The sequence below is a fragment of the Papilio machaon genome, chromosome 17, assembly GCF_912999745.1.
Source record: "Papilio machaon chromosome 17, ilPapMach1.1, whole genome shotgun sequence".
In the NCBI taxonomy this organism is placed as follows: Eukaryota; Metazoa; Arthropoda; class Insecta; order Lepidoptera; family Papilionidae; genus Papilio; species Papilio machaon.
Genome location: NC_060002.1, coordinates 7008955 through 7030823, shown reverse-complemented (window position 1 = coordinate 7030823; position 21869 = coordinate 7008955). Strand labels below are relative to the sequence as shown.

The window sequence follows — 21869 nt, the reverse complement described above, 5'->3', positions numbered from 1 at the left end:
AAATTGCAGATGTGTTGCCTACCCTCAATCAACCAAATGCCAAACCAAATCAAATATTTAACCTTCCTATGCATCTCCTCCATCAAATCCATCTACCCTTCCTATCCATTCCTTATAAGAAAAGGGGAGCGAAGGGAAAGAGGACTAAAATTAGGACTCCGGCACACACACATCAGACTGTACTTGGAATTACTTCTACTTGACGGCAGTCTTCTGTGTGGCGTCTACCACTGTTAAAATACTATTATACTAGTACTAGTGTAATTTGAAATAACATTCACGACCGTAACTGTGAGGTGTTGGCAGAGATTACAAATTTTATTTGACTGCGGCTTTAGAATTCATTTTCTATACAAGTTTCTTGATTATGGGTAATACTTATTTCTCCATTTTTATTACGTTACGAGTTTTTATTACCTTACAAATATTAGAAAAAGTAAATTTTTTAACAGAAATGAAACATCAAAAAGTACATAATGTATATTTATTTAAACACTAGAATGGTAGGGGGAGTGGTATGTGGTGGGGGGAGTTGGGGGGCGCTAGTGTATCCTCGTGAGGTCCTCCACGATCTTTATGAGGTCGTCGACGGTGGCATCTCGCATCATGCCGCCGCCGTCGTCGATCTGAACACAAACAATACATTCATATCAGGATATGCAGTTACATAATTATCTTGATACACTTACAGTAGGTTTCTGAGACTAAGATCTCCATTTAAAACATATTTTTTATCTCTTATGTCTCGGAAACCAACAGTTAGTTGTACTTTAATATTTCATCTTTTGAGAGAAAATTGAATTAAAAATCAAATTAATCACAACATAAATAGTTTTTAAGACACTTTTAGCGCCATATTTTGTAAGCGCAGAATAAGTTGGTGGTACTTATAGTGTAAAGTGAGTCATTATCTTAATATATATAAATCTCGTGTCACAATGTTTGTCCTCAATGGACTCCTAAACCACTTAACCGATTATAATAAAATTCGCACACCATGTGCAGTTCGATCCAACTTGAGAGATAGGATAGTTTAAATTTCAAATTTAGTTTTTTTTTTAACTGCGCGCGGGCTAGTGTTACTTATAAAACATAGTTTGCGCAGCATCCAGTCTGCGCTGTGACTGAGCTGCAAGAAGATACACTGCAAATACCTGTAGTCCCTGCACAGTATCCTGCTGCATGTCACGACTGAGGTCGAGGAAGGTCTCCACGAGGTCACCATCAATGAAACCCTCAGCTGGCTCCGTCTTGATGTCAGTGTTGAAGGAGCGCCAGAAGGCGTGAGGTACTTTGCCCACAGCCTTGATGGTGCGCGTCAGTCTCTCCTCCAGCTGGCGCAGGAACTCGAACAGCTGCTGGGATACTTGCACCACCAGACCTGCATCAGGCAATATTTGTTGGGTGAAATACCAGGACACAGAAGACAGACGTCAAGTGGAAGAAATGCCGCGTTTCAGTTCTATTTTTTATTAAAAATTTGCACCCATTTCTTATTAAAAAAATGGGAAGAGGAAGTGGATTTGGTGGAAAACTCATAAGAAGGAGAAATATCCTCTTTTTGTATGTCCCTTCTCTGTTAATTAAAGGTAGGTAATGCATTTGCATGTCTATGGGAAACGTCGCTTCGCTATTTTGGCGAATCTATGCGGCAGTTTGCTCGTTTACCAGCTTTTGATATAAAATAATAAATAAATGAATTTTAGCACATCAAAAAATTAGGTAAAATCTTAAAGTAACACCTTTAATCAACGGAGAAGGGGATGCACAGAAGGAGGATATTTTTCCTTCCTATGCATCTTCTCCTCCATCAGCACCTACCCTTTCCATCCTTTCTTTATAAAAAAAATGGTGGGAAGGAAAATACATGAAATATTATCTTTCCGTTCTTTATGATGACAATAAAGAAGTTTTATTTATTTATTACTAGCCTTTACCCGCGACTCCGTCCGCGCGCAGTTAAAAAAAAAAAACTAAATGGGGGGAGGTTTATGAAAAATAGATGATGGCCGATTCTCAGACCTACTGATATATATAATGTTAGGACTGTTGAGGGTAGCCACACAAAAGGTTTTTTAAGGAAGCGTGCGCTGCTGCTCGAGGCAGTCTCTTTCCATCCGTCATTATGGAACGTCTGACATTTTTGTTTATTTACGTTCGGTTTGAGTTTATACTACAGCGAGGATTATTATGAAGTAGAGTTAAATTCATTATTTCGCTGTTAGTTTAATTCTTTTAAAATACTTTTGCATCAAATATCTAACACTTCTATATATAATTAGAGGTTAATGTAATGTGATATACATACATATGGCGCCATTGACTGTAGCGAGGAGTACTGGATTGTGTACCGGAGCCGCTGTGTCAGCAAGTGGTGCTACAAGTGCACCTCGTCTCATCGCATTCACAGTGTCACCGAGATGCACCTGACCTGCATATCCCATCTGTTGACGTTCCTCATCTGTAGTTGCAGCGCTGCACAAATATACAACATCTACTACTTGTTGGGGAACTATTTTCAACAGAAGTTAATATTTTGTTGGGTGAAATACCACAAAAATACAGAAGTGCGTCAAGAATGTGATGCTGGAGACCTAATTGTAGTCTTCTTTCTCTTCCCATACATATATTAGTAAAAAAGATGGTAAGAAGAAATGGATTTGGAGGAAGAGGGGACGCATAAGATGAAATATCCTCTTTTAGTACATCTCCTTCTCCGTTAATTAAAAGTAGGCAATGCATTTGCGTTTTTATGGGCAACGGTCGCTTCGCTATTTCGGCGAATCTAGGTGGCAGTTTGTTCGTTTGCCATCTTTTAATATTAAAATTAAAAAAAAACCACTAAACCCCCCCCCCTAAACTAAACTGTAACTTAAACAATAAACTTTTAAATTATCACATCATACAATTGTAACTGCTAGGTGTGACAGTAAATATGTGAGACCTGTCTTTCTGGCAGACGAAGAGGTTGTTGCTGTTCTCAGCTCCGAGGAAGGTGTCGTCGTCGAGGATCTCCACCGCAGTCATCCAGTTGGGGCTGTAGTCGCGCGCTATCTCCTCGAAACTTCCCTCCATCTGCATATACAAAATCATTTCAATCCATACATTTAAACCAGGGATTACCAAAATGGTCGATATCGAACTTAAAGCATTGCTAATTCTTCTATTGAACTACGTCAGAATAAAAAAAAGATCTTAAAAGTAGGTAATTTGGCCATGGGGGGTCCTGTAACAGTTCATTTAAAAAAAGGGGGTCACTTGTTTAAAATAGTTTGGGGCTTTAAAAAAACAAAAAACACACTTTGCTACTAAAAAAAATCATTGACCTTTTTTTGTCGGGGGAAAATCTTCAAAAAAATACCCTGCCTTCTGGGAAAAAGATAGGGTTATGTGAGACTTGACTCACTAAAAACCCCCTCAGTGACTACCCTCAAGTGCAACTGATAAGAGTCACGAGTTACCCAAAGGAATGCACCGGGACTATACTGAAATACCACGACAATGCAGAAGACAGACGTCAAATAGAAGAAATTCCATGGTTCGTCTGATGATGGGAAGGGGAAGTGGATTTGTTGAAGTATTCGATGGATAAGAATGGGAAATTATCTCATTTTGTGTTCCTCCTTTGCGAATGTCTGGGTGGCGATCGCTTCGCCATTTCGGCGAATTAAGGTGGGCACTAAAAAAAGATGAGATATGATTAGACAATAGTTACCTGTTTGTACTGCAGCAGAGATATTGACCTCATGAGATCACCAACGAGGATGAAGTCACCCTTCACCTTCATGTACAACGCCACTATGTTATTGAAATGGCTGCATTCCAGACGCAGCTCCTTCTCCGACGTCCACTCGAACAGCCTCACCTGATATCACAACATATTGTCTCTTTCTATTGGCAAACGAGCAAGCGGTCATATGAATTCGCCAAAAGGGCGAAGTGACCGCCTACCCTCAATCGACGAAGAAGGAGACGCACAAAAAGAGAATATTTAACCTATGCATCTCCTCTTCCATCAAATCCACTTTCCCTTCCCATCCTTATAAAAAAGGGGTGGGAAGGGAAAGAGGACTTACATTAGGCCTCCGGAACACATAAATTTAGTGTTTATTTTCCTAATAAGTGGGTTGGCCATTAATCATGTCATTTATTTAAAAAGTTACCATTTTTACCCCCACCCTGTGTCTGGTAATATGTGGTGAGGTTCTATATTACCATTCCCTCTATATCTAAAATTGCGAGTATATTTCTAATACAAAGTAATATTAAAAATTACAGTATTAAATTGTTCATTTTCAATCAGAAATACACGTAATATATTACTTTAGGCCCCCCCTTTCTTAGTGATGTTTGGTAATTTTTACAAAACCCCTTCCCCCTTTCAAACCTCACATGATTACTGAACAGTCCCAAAATTTAAAATTTCAATTATTTTATATTCTCTACCCTTCTCCATAATACAATAAAGTAAACTGACGGTGCTATTGATGGAGGCGAGCAGTTTCCCGTTGAACTCGACGAGGGTGTAACAGCCACCCTTGATCTCCTTCTCCGCCACCTGCGCCAGCCGACCCTCGCTCCAGTGGAACAGCAGGATGCGACCCTGAAACATTGAACTTACATCTAACAAGAATATCAGAATTGAGAGAGGCGCTACTGTCGCGGGTGCTTCTGTCAAAATGACAATTCAATTCAATTCAATTTCTTTTTTAATGGCGGTCCTTTTTGATTTCGCCAAAATCCAGTTCATAGAGCTCTGAGTCTGTGGTTTTGACTGAATCCAGGTGTCTTTAGGTGTGGGCTCTTGTTTATTGGGTGGGTTTCGTGATTGCACAAGGTCACATCAATTTTGATTATTATTATTTGACAAAGTAATCGACTGTTGAATTACTTACCTAAAACAAGACAAACAATATATATAACAAAACAGATTGTTAGAAGGTTAGTAAAGACAAACAACTTATAGTCTAATGTTATTCTGGTTAACATAGTCAGAATGACAGTTACAGTACAAAGAGGATCTTTTTTGATATTGACAGGGGGGCGTTAGTGGGCTGTCATAATTTAGTTTGATTTATACCCACCGGTTAAGATAACCTTGTTTGTCTATAGTTAACACTTTTAAACTTAAATGTCTAGATTTAATGGGTAAATGTTTAAGTCACTTTTAAAATGTAATTCATTGATTTCAATAATTCAACATCATAGAATCAATCTGTCAAATGTGAAAAAAATCCCATTGTGCAAATTGATTAGTAGGCTGATAAACCAAAAGGGAAACATCCTAAACATCGTTTGCCCCCTTCTCTTATAAAATATAATATCTGAAGCGATAAATACTTTCGGCTACCATCCTATTGCTTAACCCTTTGAAACACTTCCAATAAAGTAAAATGGCTTATGTTAAAAAAAATAGTTGATAAGCAAGCTAATAGTAGAAATTAAATAAATATCTGCTGTAATGTTTTAGATCGAGGTTTCACCTGTTTAGGCTCCGATTCCTCCGGGTTGAGTATGGCGGTGCCCACTGCGTAGTAGTGGTTGGGATCATCGCCCAGTCGGCACGACACCAGCGACATCGCAAACTCGCTCGTCATCAGCTGGTGCGCGTGCAGCACTGTCGACAACACTCGATACAATGTCGGTAAAACAGTCGACAACACATACTGTCGGTAAAACAGTCGACAACACATACTGTCGGTAAAACAGTCGACAACACATACTGTCGGTAAAACAGTCGACAACACATACTGTCGGTAAAACAGTCGACAACACATACTGTCGGTAAAACAGTCGACAACACATACTGTCGGTAAAACAGTCGACAACACATACTGTCGGTAAAACAGTCGACAACACATACTGTCGGTAAAACAGTCGACAACACATACTGTCGGTAAAACAGTCGACAACACATACTGTCGGTAAAACAGTCGACAACACATACTGTCGGTAAAACAGTCGACAACACATACTGTCGGTAAAACAGTCCTATACTAACAGTAGAAAGAGTGAAAGATTGTGACTTTGAACTTAAGGGAATTCAAAAATATAATGTACAAGAATTCAAAAGAAGGTGGAGATGCAGAGTTTCGCTGACCTTCGAAGGTGTGTTGGTCGAGAATGAGCAGATTGTGTGTCTCCAGGTCGAGAGCGGCGGGCGCGTGTTTGGGAGGCTGTGGAGGTGCACCACTGGCACTGCTGGCCGAGGTGGAGGCGGAGACGCGGCTGGCCACCGCCGTGCCCAGACCCGAGGACCACTCCACCTTGTCTATGCGCATCGTTATCACACCGAATGTCTGCGAACACACAAACATACATCTAATATATAAAATTCTCGTGTCACAGTTTTCGTTCCCGTACTCCTCCGAAACGGCTTGATCGATTCTCATTAAACTTTGTGAGCATATTCAGTAGGTCTGAGAATCGGACAACATCTATTTTTCATACACCCCCCCCCCATTTAGTTTTGTTTTAAAATCGCGCGTGGACGGAGTCGCGGGCAACAGCTAGTATTATATAAATTTGTCTTAAATTCTTAATTTTAAACATTTCTAAGGGAGAGAAAACCTGAAAGCTAAAGAGCTAAGGAAGTGACGCCAGCGCCAAGAGTTTGCTGTCAAATGTTAAAGTTTAGATGTCATTCTCGAGGTTAAAAAAAAGTATTCTTTATAGACTATAGCGCAATTAAAAAAGAGTTCTAGTTTACCTGTGAGACCTCTTGATATGCGATCCTACGCGGCGTCTCTCCCAACGGCACTGTACGTATATGCAGCTTCTGTATCTCATCTATAGTACCAATTGTCACAGTACTATCTGTTGCTAATGCTAAACTGTAACACGAATATAATAAACACTGCTTGCTTTAATACAATCTTACTAATATTATAAATACTAATGTTTGAATGTATGTTTGTTAGAAGGTATCTCCAGAACCGCTGAACGGATCCGGATGAAATTTGGAATGGATTATTACGTTTTATTTTTTAATTTAGCGCGATCGGAGTCGCGGTCGACAGCGAGGTCGTTATATTGTTCCGTCGTCTTCGATAAAACAGTAAAGGCTTCCAGAATGTTTCGTCAAAGCAATAGTGTAAGCCAGTGTTTCCCAAAGTGGGCGATAACGCCCCCTTGGAGGCGTTTGAAACCTAGGAGGGGGCGATAAGAGGCCCAAAAAATGGGGGGCATTCAAGATAATAAAAGTAATGAAATTGTGGTTTTTAAGTTTTAGGGCTGAATAAAAATTAGGGGCGCTCTGAAATATAATTGATTTTCAAAGGGGGCGGTGAAAGAAATAAGTTTGACAATCACTGGTCTAAGCCCTAGAAACTTTATCTAGCAATAGATTTGAATATTTAAGAATCTACTGGACTAAATACGACAGAAAAACGGAACCAAAACCGACCGTAGCAGTCTTACAGTGAACAGTAAAGAAGACATAAATAAAAAAGAAAGAAGAAGTGGAAGTGATGTGAAAGTGCAAGTGGTGAAGTGTAGTGACAGCGGTGTAAAGTTTTCAGTGACAGTGACTCAGTGTAACACGCAATGCTAAAGAACAATCGTGACGCAGTGAACCCTCGCTACTAAATCTTAACAAATCAAAGTACCCATGCTTCACGCTCGTAACAATATGATAATTGAATTTGTGTTCTATTACTGTATCCCATAAGGTATATTATCGCTCACCTGTCCGGGTATGCTTGTGCGTTGAGCGAGCACATGTGGGTGACCTCCTTGAGGTTGACGTTGGAGAAGACCAGCTTGTGGTTGGAGGAGAAGATCACCGTCGGTCTGTCCGAGCACGCGAAGATGTTCGTCGTCGATAGAGATCTAAAAACAATTATTTACTATTTAATATCGCATCAGTAGCATTTTGTTGTCAAAAACAATCTGAACCAAGTTGTCAAAGCCACCTGCTGTGACTGTATTAATGATGGATGGATGGATGAATGTTTGAAGGTATCTCCAGAACAGCTTAACAGATATTGATGAAATTTGGCACAGATGTAGAACATAGTCTGGATGAACACACAGGCTACTTATTATGTTTTTTTTTTAATTCATCGCAGACGGAGTGGGCAGTGACTGAAGTGCGTGTGGGTTACAGTACTACGTACGTATATACGAGAGGGCGTATCACGAATAATTGCGAGAAAAATTTCGTAACGTCATCGATAAAATTTATAAGATTTGCGCAACACTCATAACACGTGTAAACACCAACAATTAACAATGATAGACACCAGTAACATCTGTTGCCTGTCTCGTCAGGTAAAATACCATGACCTCATAGAAAACAGGCGTCAAATGGAAGAAATTCCTCGTAGTCTTATGAGGTGTGGTTCCGGAGTCCTACTTTATCCTCATTCCATTCCCATCCTTTTCTTATAAGGTAAAGATGGGAAGGGGAAGTGAATTTATCGAAGTAGGCGTTACATAGAAATGGGAAATATTTTCATTGACTCCCGGGTAGTGGTCGCTTCGCTGTTTTAGCGAATTCATATAAAAGAAACAATTCAAACACAAATTTTAATATTGTCGATAACGTTACGAAATTGCGTATCGTAATTATTCGTGATAGTCCCCTCTGTTGTGTATACCTGAAGCTCCTGAGTACTGTGGGCTGTGTGCCGAGAGTGACACGCTTGCGGCTGGCCAGTGCTCCAGTCTCACGGTCCAGTGTGAAGTAGAACATGGAGCCGTCACCCAGAGCACACAGCAAGTAGCACACACCCTCCAGCTCGCTGATCAGCAGCGAACGAGGTATTATCTCTATACATACATACATACACTATTTCAATAATTTAATAAAATAAATTGTTGTGATTTTCATACAGTCGTACTTGGATAAACGAGAGTCTAAATCAGTGATTGTCAAATTTATTTCTTTCACCGCCCCCTTTCTATATTATAATATATACAAATTATATTTCAGAGCACCCCTAAATTTTATTCAACCCTAAAACTTAAAAAACCACAATTTGATTACTTTAATTAATTTCAATGCCCCCCATTTTTTGGGCCTCTTATCGCACCCTCCTAGGTTTCAAACGCCCCCCTGGGGACGTTATCGCCCACTTTGGGAAAGATTGGTCTAAAGTATATTTTTCTCGCTTATAAAAGTTTCTCTCTTATCTGTGTTTCTCGCTTATCCAGGTTCAACTGTATTCAATTTAATAGTGAAATTAAACTTAACAACGTCAAATATTATAATTAACAGCCATTACGATATTTAATTTCGTGCAAATTGTTATTTTTTATTAAAAATGACCCAAGTTCAATGTATACCTCCGGAGAGTTTCTCTGCGTGCAGCTGCGTGAGTTCAGGCAGACGGAGCACTCGCACAGAGATGTCTGTCCACAAGCCCACGCCCAGCAGCGCCGCCTCCTCGCCTGGGCCCAGGTCCAGGCATGCCACCTCCTCCTCCATACACACCTCACTACACATAGAGTGGGACTGAGTAAAATATATTAAACTAGCTTTTACCCGCGACTCCGTCCGCGCGGAATAAAAAAAAAATAGAAAACGGGGTAAAACTTATCCTATGTCTGTTTCCTGGTTCTAAGCTACCTGCCCACCAATTTTCAGTCAAATCGATTCAGCCGTTCTTGAGTTATAAATGGTGTAACTAACACAACTTTCTTTTATATATATAGATTAGTGAATCGGAGAGAGAAAATAGTCTGCTTTATATAAAACTGACAAGAGAAATAATTCTATTCTGTTCTTTGTAAATACAGTAGCAGTATTTGTTGAGCGTAGGAGTGTCGGTGGCTCAAGGGTTAAGTTCTTGACTTATAATCTGTAGGTCCTGGATTCGAATCCTACCATCTACCAACCTGACGTTCTTATTGTGCAGGAAAACATCGTGATGCTGCACATATCTGAGAAGAAATTCAATGATGTGTGAAGTCAATCCTCACTGGGCCAGCATTGACTATGTCATAGTCACCCCTAACTGAGGGTAGTCTACAAACCCCTCAATGGGGATGTACAGTGAGATAATATATATACAATCAGTTGATCAGTAGGAAAGTACAGACGAGAGCAGGTCGAGGCGAGCCTGTCCGATGGCCAGCAGGTAGATGCGGGGTCCGGCTGCGGCCACCACGCGCGTGTTGGAGCACGCCACCACAGACAACGCGCGCGCGCCTTCCACCCGCCATTGCGCGCCCAGCGCCCACCCGCCTGCACCGCCTGCCCCACCACCTGCACCACCTCCCCCACCTCCCCCGCGACACACCAGCCGCACGCCCTCGTCTGTCACCTACAGGTAATCAACCACCACTTCACACTTTGTTCATTTTGTCTACGACTTCAATCATAAGGAATTAAAAAATCCAGTAATAAATATAGCCTATGTTACTCAGTGATAATCTAGCTTTCAAATGGCAAAAGAATTTTTGAAATCGCTCCAGTAGTTTTTAAGTTTACTTGTTACATACAAAAAAATATAAATCTTTTTTCTTAATAATACTAGCGTAATATTACTAGTTGTCGCCTGCAACTTCGTCTGTGCGGAGTTAAAAAAAAATAAGTAGCCTATGTGTTCTTCCAGACTATTTACTATATCTATGCTAAATTTCATCAAGATCCATCGAGCCGTTTCGGAGAAACCTTCAAACAAACATCCATCCATCCATCTAAACATTCGCATTTATAAGTATGATTATAATTTCCAAGCTTTCGTTTTTTATCTATTTCGTAGACATCAGCAAAATAAATAGACACTAATTAGTGTAACTTTAGTAAAGTTATCATACATACTTGTATAAGTTGATCATGACAGACGTTCCCAGTGAAGAATGTTTGTCTATCCGATACGAAGCCTTTGATTTCAGTTTCTTCCACTTCTTCACCATTCAATGTTAACACTCTGATAAAAATACATATTACAATAAGAAATAGAACAAACAAACATTAATATTAATAACTAGATATATATACTTCTAGTTTAGACTTTATAGTCAAAGCATAAAGTACTTTGATAAATTATATTAAAGTTTCACAAGACATTTTAATTGAAATAATAATTAACAATATTATTTGCAAGTTATTATCAAAATAATCATCTTGCTGTGACATTTGTATGAACACATTATCATCTCTATCATTCTTTTTGGAAAAACAGAGACAACAATATATGTCGATACAAATGAAGTCCCAAGTTATATTGTTCTTTTGTATTGAACTTATAGTACATTCGAACCTGGATTAGCGAGAAACTTCTATAAGCGAGAGTCATTATCCGGTCCCAACTAATGACCTCTATAAGTGAGAAACTTCTATAAGCGAGAGTCATTATCCGGTCCCAACTAATGACCTCTATAAGTGAGAAACTTCTATAAGCGAGAGTCATTATCCGGTCCCAACTAATGACCTCTATAAGTGAGAAACTTCTATAAGCGAGAGTCATTATCCGGTCCCAACTAATGACCTCTATAAGTGAGAAACTTCTATAAGCGAGAGTCATTATCCGGTCCCAACGAACGACTTCCATAAGCGAGAAACTTCTATAAGCGAGAGTCATTATCCGGTCCCAACTAATGACCTCTATAAGTGAGAAACTTCTATAAGCGAGAGTCATTATCCGGTCCCAACTAATGACCTCTATAAGTGAGAAACTTCTATAAGCGAGAGTCATTATCCGGTCCCAACTAATGACCTCTATAAGTGAGAAACTTCTATAAGCGAGAGTCATTATCCGGTCCCAACTAATGACCTCTATAAGTGAGAAACTTCTATAAGCGAGAGTCATTATCCGGTCCCAACGAACGACTTCCATAAGCGAGAAACTTCTATAAGCGAGAGTCATTATCCGGTCCCAACTAATGACCTCTATAAGTGAGAAACTTCTATAAGCGAGAGTCATTATCCGGTCCCAACTAATGACCTCTATAAGTGAGAAACTTCTATAAGCGAGAGTCATTATCCGGTCCCAACTAATGACCTCTATAAGTGAGAAACTTCTATAAGCGAGAGTCATTATCCGGTCCCAACGAACGACTTCCATAAGCGAGAAACTTCTATAAGCGAGAGTCATTATCCGGTCCCAACTAATGACCTCTATAAGTGAGAAACTTCTATAAGCGAGAGTCATTATCCGGTCCCAACTAATGACCTCTATAAGTGAGAAACTTCTATAAGCGAGAGTCATTATCCGGTCCCAACTAATGACCTCTATAAGTGAGAAACTTCTATAAGCGAGAGTCATTATCCGGTCCCAACTAATGACCTCTATAAGTGAGAAACTTCTATAAGCGAGAGTCATTATCCGGTCCCAACTAATGACCTCTATAAGTGAGAAACTTCTATAAGCGAGAGTCATTATCCGGTCCCAACGAACGACTTCCATAAGCGAGAAACTTCTATAAGCGAGAGTCATTATCCGGTCCCAACTAACGACCTCTATAAGTGAGAAACTTTTATAAGCGAAAGTCATTATCTTGGCCCAACTAAAGACCTACATAAACGAGAAACTTCTATAAGCGAGAGTTATTATCAGGTCCCAACTATAACGACTCTATAAGCGAGAAACTCAGGTTAGAGAGAAACCTTTATAAGCGAGAAAATATCGCGGTTCTTTGTATTCTCGTTCATCCAGATACGTCTGTATATGATATGACATGTAACTCATAAAAAATGTAGTGTCACCTGGTCTGGCCCACGAATGACAGCACGAGTGTGTCATGGTATGTGGAGTCCTGTGCCAATGTGAGGGGCCACATGCCCTTGATGCCGGGCAGGTCTATGGACGCCTGCTCCTGTATTCCGATTCCGTTCCGTATGATCCGTAATGATCCCATCTTGAATGCACCTTGGAATTAACAATATATTGAACAATTTGCTGTAATATAAATAATGAAAAATTTCTCAAAATGATCTTTAGAAGGTTGTTACCGGAGCATGTGATGAGCTGGTTCTGTCCCTGTCGCTCGAGGTCTACGAGACACATGTCGACGATGGGCGCGAGGCTGGTGAAGGTCTCCATGGGCTGCACGTACTGGCCGGCGTCATCTCGTGCAGCAGACAGCCTCACCAGCGCCGAGTCGCCCAGACGAGACCCGATGAACACCACGCCGTTGTCCAGGTACGTCATGCACTCGGGGATCGGGATGTCACCTGGACATTAGCCACATTATGACAGACGTGAAGTTGAAGCAATTCCGCGTACAGTCTGATGAGTGTGCCTGAATTTTAATCCTTGTTCCCTTCCTACCCTTTTACTATATGGAAAGGATTGGAAGAGAAGTGGATTTTGCCGTGGACGCATAGGAAGAGAAAATGTGCTCTTTGTATGCGCCCCTCCTCCGTCGATTAAAGGCAACATATCTGCAATTGTAGATGTCTATGGGCAACGATTGCTTCGCTATTTCGGCGAATTCAGATTGCCGCTTGCTCGTTTACCACCTTATAAAATAGAAAATAAACTTTTTGAAGTAGATATCTAGTGACCACTGATTTTGGACCAAGAGTTCGGAAAATGTTAAATTAAACAGCCCCTTAGTGAATGTTTCTCATACTAAACTAAGGGACGTCTTAAATGACCATACAACCAATTTTGAATGTGACAAATAATGTGTTTCTATCTTTAGTCCTTTACTTTACAAAAAAAATGTGTAAGATAATCATTACCTAGGAGTTCAACTTTGAGATCTTTAACAGCCTGTGTGCCGTCCATCTTCTCCTGCAGCTCCAGCAGCAGCATGAACAGCCGGCCCGCGATGTCACCCAGCAGGTAGCGCATGCCCTTGCCGTCCACGCGGCAGTAGCAGTTTATTGGTGTCATCTGATAAAATCACCATGATACAGTTGAAGAATTTAATTACCTTCCCACTTAAGATCAAATATCGTACTGCCATCATAACAGCTGCAAATTCGAATAAATGTCATCTGTGTCATCAAAATTAATCAAAGAATACATAAGTGCCATATTTTAGCTTTCATTGCAATAGTTTGCTGTGAGTTTTCAACAGTGGTAAAGCCCTCAATAACATCTGTTGCATGAATGGGCCTCATCCGGCACAATAAGTCCAAAGTCACACACAGAAGACGGACCTCAAGTAGAAGTAAATCCGCGTATAGTTTGATGAGTGTGCATGAAGGCCTCTTTTTAGTCTTCTTCCCTTTCCTACTCTTTTCTTATAATAGAGGAGGTGGATTTGGAGATATATTCTCTTCCTATTGTCCCCTCTTCTGTTGATTACAGGTAAATAATACAACTGCAAATGTTTATCGGCAACGCTTCGTAATTTTGTCGAATTTATCAGTGGTAGATCCCGCAACAACAATATTTGTTGGGTGCACGAATTGGCCGGGTCGACCGGTGCAATACCACGACCACACAGAAGACAGACGTGAAGTGGAAGAAATTCCGCGTTTCGTCTGATGAGTGTGGTTCCGGAGGCCTAATCCCCCCCCCCCCTTCATTCAGCATGGCAGTCGGATTGGAAGAGTACATACCCCAGGGGGGTACCAATACCACTGGTATTGGAGAATCCCCCTCCGCGCGTTTACGCCTGAACTCCCGCTTGGAGTTTGGGCGTAAGCGCGCGGGCCGCCCTGCGTATTCTGGGGGGGGCACCATTCCGCTCGTTGCTGGAGTTCGGGGCAAAAGCAAGAAACGCGCAGCGGTTTCCCCTAAAACGTTCGCCGTGGACGTCTGTAACATTAGGGGACTCCACTCTAACTTGGAGGCCGTCCATTACCACCTACGGATGGCTAAACCGGCCTTGCTTTTCCTTACTGAGACGCAGATATCTCCTCCGGCGGACACATCGTATCTATCCTGCCCGGGATACAGATTGGAACATTCTTTTTTGCCTCGGGCCGGGGTGTGCGTGTACGTCAGAGATGATGTCTGCTCTCGTCGCCTCAGCCTTCTTGAAGGTAGGGACCTATCCATTTTGTGGCTGCGCGTAGATAGCGACGACCATCCGCGAGTCTACGCGTGCCTCTATAGGTCCCATAGCGGTAATGCCGAAATAGACCGACTCATGGAGCAAGTCCAAACGGCTACAGATTCCGTCCTGGAGCAGATCCCATCCGCCGAGATTGTGGTACTTGGCGATTTTAATGCCCACCATGCCGAATGGCTTGGCTCTCGAACCACCGATCACGCGGGGAGATCTGTCCATGACTTTGCCTTGTCCTATGATCTGACGCAGCTGGTTACATCGCCAACGCGAATACCAGATGTGGAAGATCATACACCTTCCCTGCTGGACCTTCTGCTGACCTCACATCCAGACAGCTACTCGGTTTCCGTCGACGCCCCCTTGGGGTCGTCGGACCACTGCCTGATCCGGACAACAGTGCCTATCTCGCGTCGCCCACGGCTCAAGCCAAATGGCCTCCGCCGAGTGTGGCACTACAGGTCAGCAGACTGGGATGAGATGCGGTCCTTTTTTGCATCCTACCCATGGGAGCGAGTTTGCTTCAAGCTGGACGATCCCGATGCCGTTGCCGACTCTGTCACCGATGTCGTGCTTCAGGGGATGGAACTATTTATTCCGTCATCTGTCGTGCCTATCGGGGGCAGCTCTCGGCCCTGGTATGGTCGATCCTGCAAATTAGCAGCGCGTTACAAGCAGGATTGTTACCGAGCCTGGGCTGAAGCGTCAGCGGCTAGGGATGTAAATACCAGCCTGCTCAAAAAGAAGTACAACTCCGCCTCCAGGTCCTTCAAAAGAGTTATTGCCAAGGCAAAGTCGGAACACGTGGCTAGCATTGGCGAGAGACTGGTGAAACTTCCTTCGGGAACTCGTGCGTTCTGGTCTCTCGCCAAGGCTGTCCAGGGGAATTTTTGTAAGCCATCTTTACCATCTTTGCGCAGGGGGGATGACTCGTTGGCCCACACCGCAAAAGAGAAGGCCGATCTTCTAGGCTCTCTTTTTGCGTCGAACTCGACTCTGGAGGATAAAGGTAGCTCACCGCCGAATATCCCGTGCGGTGACACCTTCATGTCCGAAATCCAGTTTCGCCAGAGATCAGTACGTAAAGTGCTGTATTCTCTGGACGTTCACAAGTCGAGTGGGCCTGACGGAATTCCTCCCATCGTGCTTAAGACTTGCGCTCCTGAGTTGGCACCGGTTTTAACGCGCCTGTTCCGGTTCCTCTACTCCTTAGGCATCGTCCCGAATTCATGGAAGACTGCCATAATCCACCCGATCCCAAAGAAAGGCGATAGCTCGGATCCGTCTAACTACAGGCCGATTGCCATTACCCCTTTGTTCTCAAAAGTCATGGAAACGACCGTCAATTGCCAGCTTATGAGGTACCTTGAGGAGCATCAGCTGATTAGCGATCGGCAGTATGGATTCCGTCAGCGTCGCTCAGCTGGTGATCTTCTCGCGTACCTCACGCATCGATGGTCGGAGGCTATCGAGGGCAAGGGGGAGGCCCTGGCGGTTAGTTTGGACGTGGCCAAAGCCTTTGATCGGGTGTGGCACAAAGCACTTCTTGCGAAGTTGCCTTCCTACGGGCTGCCCGAGAAACTATGCGCCTGGATTTCTAGCTTCTTGGAGGGTCGGAGCATCAAGGTCGTTGTTGACGGTGCGTGCTCTGACCCGAAACCAATCAACGCTGGTGTCCCACAGGGCTGTGTACTGTCGCCCACATTGTTTCTTCTGCATATCAATGACATGCTGCAATTCAGCAACATTCATTGTTATGCAGACGATAGCACATGTGACGCACTGTACACGGCCCGTGCCAATGTTTCTCGGGCTACTGCCGATGAGAACCGGACCAAACTTGTGTCTGAACTGGAGACCCTACTGGGTGAAGTTTCGGATTGGGGTCGACGAAATCTCGTTGAATTCAATCCCAAAAAGACACAAGTATGCGCCATTACCGCTAAAAAACAACCCTTTGTCGTAGACCTTCGTTTTGAGGGCACTCCCCTGGTTGCCTCAGCCAGTATCGGTATTCTCGGCGTTGACATATCGAGTGACGTTCAGTTTCGCGGTCACTTGGAAGACAAGGCCAAGCTGGCCTCCAAAAAGCTGGGTGTGCTCAGTAGGGCGAAGCAGTATTTCCAGCCGGGCCACCGCCTTCAACTGTACAAGGCGCAAGTTCGGCCCCACATGGAATACTGCTCGCACCTCTGGGCGGGAGCACCCCAATACCAGCTTCTTCCATTTGACCGCATACAACGGAGAGCGACTCGAATCGTCAACGACCGAGCTCTTACCGATCGGCTTGATACTCTGGCCTTGCGGAGGGACGTCAGTTCCCTCTGCATTTTTTATCGTTTATACCACGGGGAGTGTTCCGAAGAACTGTTTGGAACGATTCCTGCCGCCGAGTTTCGTCATCGGACGACCCGACAGACCGCCAGGTACCATCCATACCATCTGGATGGCTGGCATTCCACAACAGTGCGGTTTTCGCGAAATTTCTTGCCGCGCACGGCCGCGTTGTGGAATAGTCTGTCCTCGGCGGTATTTCCAAACCACTACGACTTAGGGTCCTTCAAGAAGCGAGCATATATCTTTCTTAAAGGCCGGCAACGCATCTGCAATTCTCGTAGTGTTGCGGATGTCCATGGGCGTCGATGATCACTTCGGTGTTCGCGCTGCTCGTTTGCCCCCTTCTCTTATAAAAAAAAAAAAAAAAAAAAAAAAAAAAAATTCAAGTAACCGTTTGTTTGTTTGCTTTTTGTTAATAAAAAATCAATCCTAAGTGGGTACCAAAATGACTATGCATTAAAAGTCTTACCTTTATTTGTGAAGGTGCAACAGCTACATAGCTCTGTCCATCGTGATATACTATTGACTCTTGACCAATTACTATAGCTCCTCCTACAAGTTACAAAAAATTATGTCAAACTAGCTTTCACCCGGGATTCCGTCAGAGGGGATTAAAAAAAAAAAACTTAATGAGTAGCCTTTGTGTTCTTCCAGACTATGCTCTACATCTGTGCCAAGTTCATCAAGATCCAATGATCCGTTCTGGAGATACCTTCAAACATCCATCCATCTAAACATTCGCATTTATAATATTAGTAGGAAGTATTATTAAATCATCAAAAGAACGTCGGTGGCTCAGGGGTTAAGCACTTGACTTGCAATCTGCAGGTCCTGGGTTCGAATCCCGCCATGTACCAATGTGTTCTTTCAATTTATTATTTACATATGTACATTTATCCGACATTCTTACGGTGAAGGAAAACATTTTGTAACCTGCACATATCTGAGAAGAAATTCAATGATATGTGTGAAGTCAATCCGCACTTGGCCAGCGTGGTTGATTATGGCCTAGTCACCCCTAGGGTAGGCTCCGAGCTCCTCACCGGGAACATATAATGGGCTGATGATGATGCTGAATATTAAATCAAAATGCCATTACCAAATAGTTGCATTTAAATCCTTCTTAACTAAATGATTAGTTTTTTTTCGTTGTACGCTAATAGCGGAGTAAACATTTGACTTACCAAGAGGACTTGGTACTGGTATCAATATAGAAGCCTCTGTTTCTACATTGTCTTGTTTCCACGGTATCTTCATGAATTCTTTGTCTTTTGCATTTAGTTCATGTGTCTGAAAGGAAAGAGAATTTTAATAATATTGATTTTATAAAGCGCTGAGTCTTTTATGGTGTTCAAAAAGCTTTATAATTGACTAGTTGTCTCCCGTGGCTCCTTACTTGCGGAATTAAACAAAAACTTAATAAGTAGTTTATGTGTTCCAGACTATATTCTATATCTAAGCCAAATTTCATCAAGATCCATTGGTCGTTTGAATCCACATTTTGTGCGCTGACTCCACGTGAGTGGGATGAGGCCAAGAAGATGATGATAGATGATGAAAGATGATGTTTCTCAAACATCATTATTATGTTTTATGATTTGGTCTTTGTTGATAAATTAAATTACAATATATATTTATACTGACTTACTTTTATATGTCTTCCGTTGAGATCTTGATGTATTAGTATTAAGGTAGGGTTGGCACAGCCATGCAGAAATTCTAAATCATATACATTTAACTCTTCCAATCTATAAAGATAACATAACTATTAAAAATAAGTAGTAATTCAATCAGAAGAGATTGTAACCTACTGATTTATTTAACAATCATAATATTGTATAATAAAAGCATTTACAGCAAAACTGTGTAAGCGAAAACAGGACAAGTGTTAAACCTCTATAGGCGAGAGCCGCTGAGCTGACAGACAACCTCCATATGTGAGAAACTCGAGAAAAATATTGCGGTTCCTTGGACTCTCGCTTATCCAATTTGAGTGTATTTAATTAGCTTTTAAGATAAAAGTAAAAATGAAATACCTTAGACTAGCAGCTTTAAGCTCCGTGGAATCTTTGTCCAATGGTATAATCTTAAATAATCCATCGTACAGCCTCAAACCGATAACCCTAGCTTGTGGGTCAATCACCGCCAGTATGCCATTCTCTGAAGGCTTTCCGATGCGGTCGGCAACATTACCATGTGCTCGGGTCACTACTTCCAAATCACCATTAGGTCCTGTCCTCCATTCTAATATCATTGCATTGTATCGAGCTGTTAGAATGAATACTAAATCTTTCTTTTCATACTGGAAAGAATGTGTATTTTAATTATTAATGAATAGAATGAAAATAGGTCAGGTAACAAAATGTTAACAAAAAAAAAAAAATGTTTAGTAAATACTTTTTTTTTTGTTGAATACATGTTCAAAAAACATATTGTTATCTCTACTGTTTTAAGGGGAGGAAATGAGATGAAAATATAATTAATAATGTTTCTGAAGAGCAAGTGGAAACTCTTTGTTGATGGCATATTAAATTTTCAAAACACATTAGAAAATAATTATAAGACATACTTACTGGAGGTCTGAATAATTTCATTTTAGCAACTTTTCCATATAGACCAACTTCTTTCATTGGTCTCAAGCCCTCCGGAGTCACCAGGTACATTTCTAAACGTGACACTTTAGCCACCAGCAAGTTGAGGTCTGTAGGGCTTGTGAAGTTGCCTGATAATAATTGAAGAATTGTTCCTTATTAAGATAAAGAGGGATTAAAATAAAATTAACTATTTTAATCTAATTGGAATAAATAACTTCAAACTTTTGTGGTTTTTACTATTATACTGTTCATAAGAAATGGGATTCTTACCAGGATTAGGCTGTTAGAGCTCCCAATATTTCGGCGTAGTTGCATGCACCATGATTACAGGTTGACTGGAGATATCGGGATCTCAAACAGACTAATCATGGTAAGAATCCCGTTTCTTACACACAGTATATCGGAATAAATAAATTGCAATTCTCATACACATAACACATATTTTTATGGAAGCAGAAACTATCTGACAGTCAATATTCATTTTTTTTAAGGAAAAAATGTATTGTTTAAAATGTTATCAATTACCATTTTCATATAACTATTTATTAACAATCTCCATAAATCGAAAATCTTTATCTTTACAGCATATGAAAGCTAAATGTAATAATATAAATAGGATAGCTTCATTCATTGTTAAATATTGTGTAATACATATTTGTTGCTGAGTACAATTTTCATTTGATTCATGTTGAATATAAATATACAATCTTCTGTTAACAAGAATAACTTATCCGTTAGTTGCTTAATAATATAGGACCTAGCCTACCCACATGCTTTAATCTACTATTTGTTTTCTATTTACTTTCTAACATTTAATTCGCAAGATAGGATATTATGCAAGTCGTCTACATACACATCCAATATATAAACACGGTAAGATGCTACACAGCACAGGATTAGTAATATATTAGTCTTTGAATGATAAGGCTATAAAATTGAAGATAGATCGACAACAATCAAAATAGCATCGTAGATTTTATTTTATACGGTGTCGACGAACAGACAAACTCAAAAGCTGTCTCTACATTTTAAATTACAAGATAATTATTCGTTAGGGATTAATGAACCAAAACAAGACTAAAATAGTAAAAAACTAGTTAACCTCAATATGACAATAACATCAAGAATTTTATTAACACTTACCGGTAATGCATGCTGTAACTGCTGTAGCTTTTTGAGCTGTAACAACGTAATGATACGCCATGGTGATCCTTTTTAACTTAGAACCTAATTTTTAACATAAACCATTTGAATAACACAATACACAATATTTGACAATAATATGCCGCCTGCTCCAGACTATAAATTGAAAACCAAAGTGTATAATAACCTGCTCTATTTACTTTTGTTTTTGAATTATTGTTTATGGATCTTTAAAAAAAGGCGGTTTATTAAAATGAAAGAAAATCTGAAATTACCTCAATTTCTGATTGTTATAGAGCACGGGTTCGATTTTTTATACAGATCTTGGCATCAACGGGGTAAACAATACTAGACTTCGTGAGTTCGCGCATCATTGGCTTCATCGCAGATATAGGCTGGTGTAATCGCGAACATGTAAATTGTGTCGTCATGCCCATTATGTGGAGAATTGTCACAAGTAAATAGACGATATAACTTGTAGGAAGCAAGAAAGTGCGTGCGGAGGTAAACAACAGCTAGACCGTGCGCGCCCTCACGCGATTTGACCTGTATAGTGATGGGCAGATGATAAAAACTCAAAAGATATTAACTCGAGTTTTTATCCGAAATGGATAAAAACCCGTTTTTACCCATTTTTATCGGATATTTATCCAAAGCAGTGGATATTTATGTTTTTGCGAATCTAATATTTATTTTTTTGTACCAAAACACACGTTTTTCTTTGTTTTCGCTTATCCTGCCCCCACTCCCATTATGCCTATGCCGAGCAGTGCCCAGGTAATCGTCGTATGAACCGCACGAGCATCTAAGTGCCACTATAAGAGCTCATCTTAAGCTAGTATAATATTTGTTAATTAAAAGCTTAAATTAATAACTTTT

At 41.1% G+C, this 21869-nt stretch overlaps 1 protein-coding gene across 1 annotated transcript; it reads right to left on the bottom strand.

Moving 5' to 3' along the window:
• Positions 1-507: 507 nt before the first annotated feature.
• Positions 508-21164, bottom strand: LOC106707906 (DNA damage-binding protein 1). Its single transcript, XM_045681808.1, has 23 exons — positions 20991-21164; positions 19827-19975; positions 19290-19555; positions 18902-19001; positions 18438-18543; positions 17723-17805; positions 13637-13790; positions 12902-13123; positions 12656-12818; positions 10769-10877; positions 10045-10268; positions 9289-9440; positions 8601-8772; positions 7687-7830; positions 6710-6833; positions 6101-6299; positions 5484-5617; positions 4478-4603; positions 3716-3865; positions 2945-3075; positions 2309-2475; positions 1155-1381; positions 508-626 (listed from the first exon to the last, which is right to left on the bottom strand). Exons 1-23 carry the CDS (start codon positions 21049-21051, stop codon positions 543-545), a joined length of 3447 nt encoding a protein of 1148 aa, XP_045537764.1. The 5' UTR covers positions 21052-21164; the 3' UTR covers positions 508-542.
• Between the last annotated feature and the right edge of the window lie 705 nt (positions 21165-21869).

Bases quoted from the DNA above. Each gene is read 5' to 3' on its own strand.
- LOC106707906 (XM_045681808.1), bottom strand. From the start codon at position 21,051: ATGGCGTATCATTACGTTGTTACAGCTCAAAAAGCTACAGCAGTTACA. The intron at 13,124-13,636 runs GTAATGATTATC...GCTAATGTCCAG, and splicing joins TCTCAAAGTTGAACTCCTAG to GTGACATCCCGATCCCCGAG. The intron at 6,834-7,686 runs GTGAGCGATAAT...TTCGTGTTACAG, and splicing joins GCACAAGCATACCCGGACAG to TTTAGCATTAGCAACAGATA.